Here is a 505-nt window from a genome sequence, read left to right on the forward strand (position 1 = left end):
GGGTGACGGGGACAGGGAGGGGGTGTAGGGGGTGACGGGGACAGGGAGCGGGTGTAGGGGTTGACGGGGACAGGGAGCGGGTGTAGGGGGTGACGGGGCCAGGGACGGGGTGTAGGGGGTGACGGGGACAGGGAGTGGGTGCGTAGTGGGGATGTATCCGAGCCGGGCGGAGGGCTAGTAGAGACAGGAGCGCCCGAGCGGCCTCTCGCACTGAGACTCCCCCTGTTGGTGGGTTCTAGATGCTGCGGATTTGTATCCGGTACACCCCGGAGCAGGACACCATGACGTTTTCGGATGGACTCACCCTCAATCGCACCCAGATGCACAACGCGGGCTTCGGGCCCCTCACTGACCTGCTGTTCGCCTTCGCCAACCGTCTGCTCCCCCTGGAAATGGATGACACTGAGACCGGCCTCCTGAGTGCCATCTGCCTCATCTGTGGGGGTAAGGCCAGGGTAAAGCTCCCTCTACACCGTCCCCCCCATCAAACACTCCCCAGGGACAG

The 505-nt window shown here is 64.8% G+C and overlaps 1 protein-coding gene across 1 annotated transcript in view; it reads left to right on the plus strand.

The window, feature by feature from the left end:
* LOC125488220 (retinoic acid receptor gamma-like) overlaps positions 1-505 on the plus strand; it is a 10,896-nt gene that overhangs the window by 9,209 nt on the left and 1,182 nt on the right. Inside the window, exon 3 of the mRNA XM_048621147.1 lies at positions 240-449. Coding sequence (XP_048477104.1) covers positions 240-449 — 210 coding nt within the window. The remainder of the gene's footprint in view (positions 1-239; positions 450-505) is intronic.

This window comes from Rhincodon typus, unplaced genomic scaffold (genome assembly GCF_021869965.1).
Source record: "Rhincodon typus isolate 14 unplaced genomic scaffold, sRhiTyp1.1 hic_rhity00000069, whole genome shotgun sequence".
NCBI lineage: Eukaryota > Metazoa > Chordata > Chondrichthyes > Orectolobiformes > Rhincodontidae > Rhincodon > Rhincodon typus.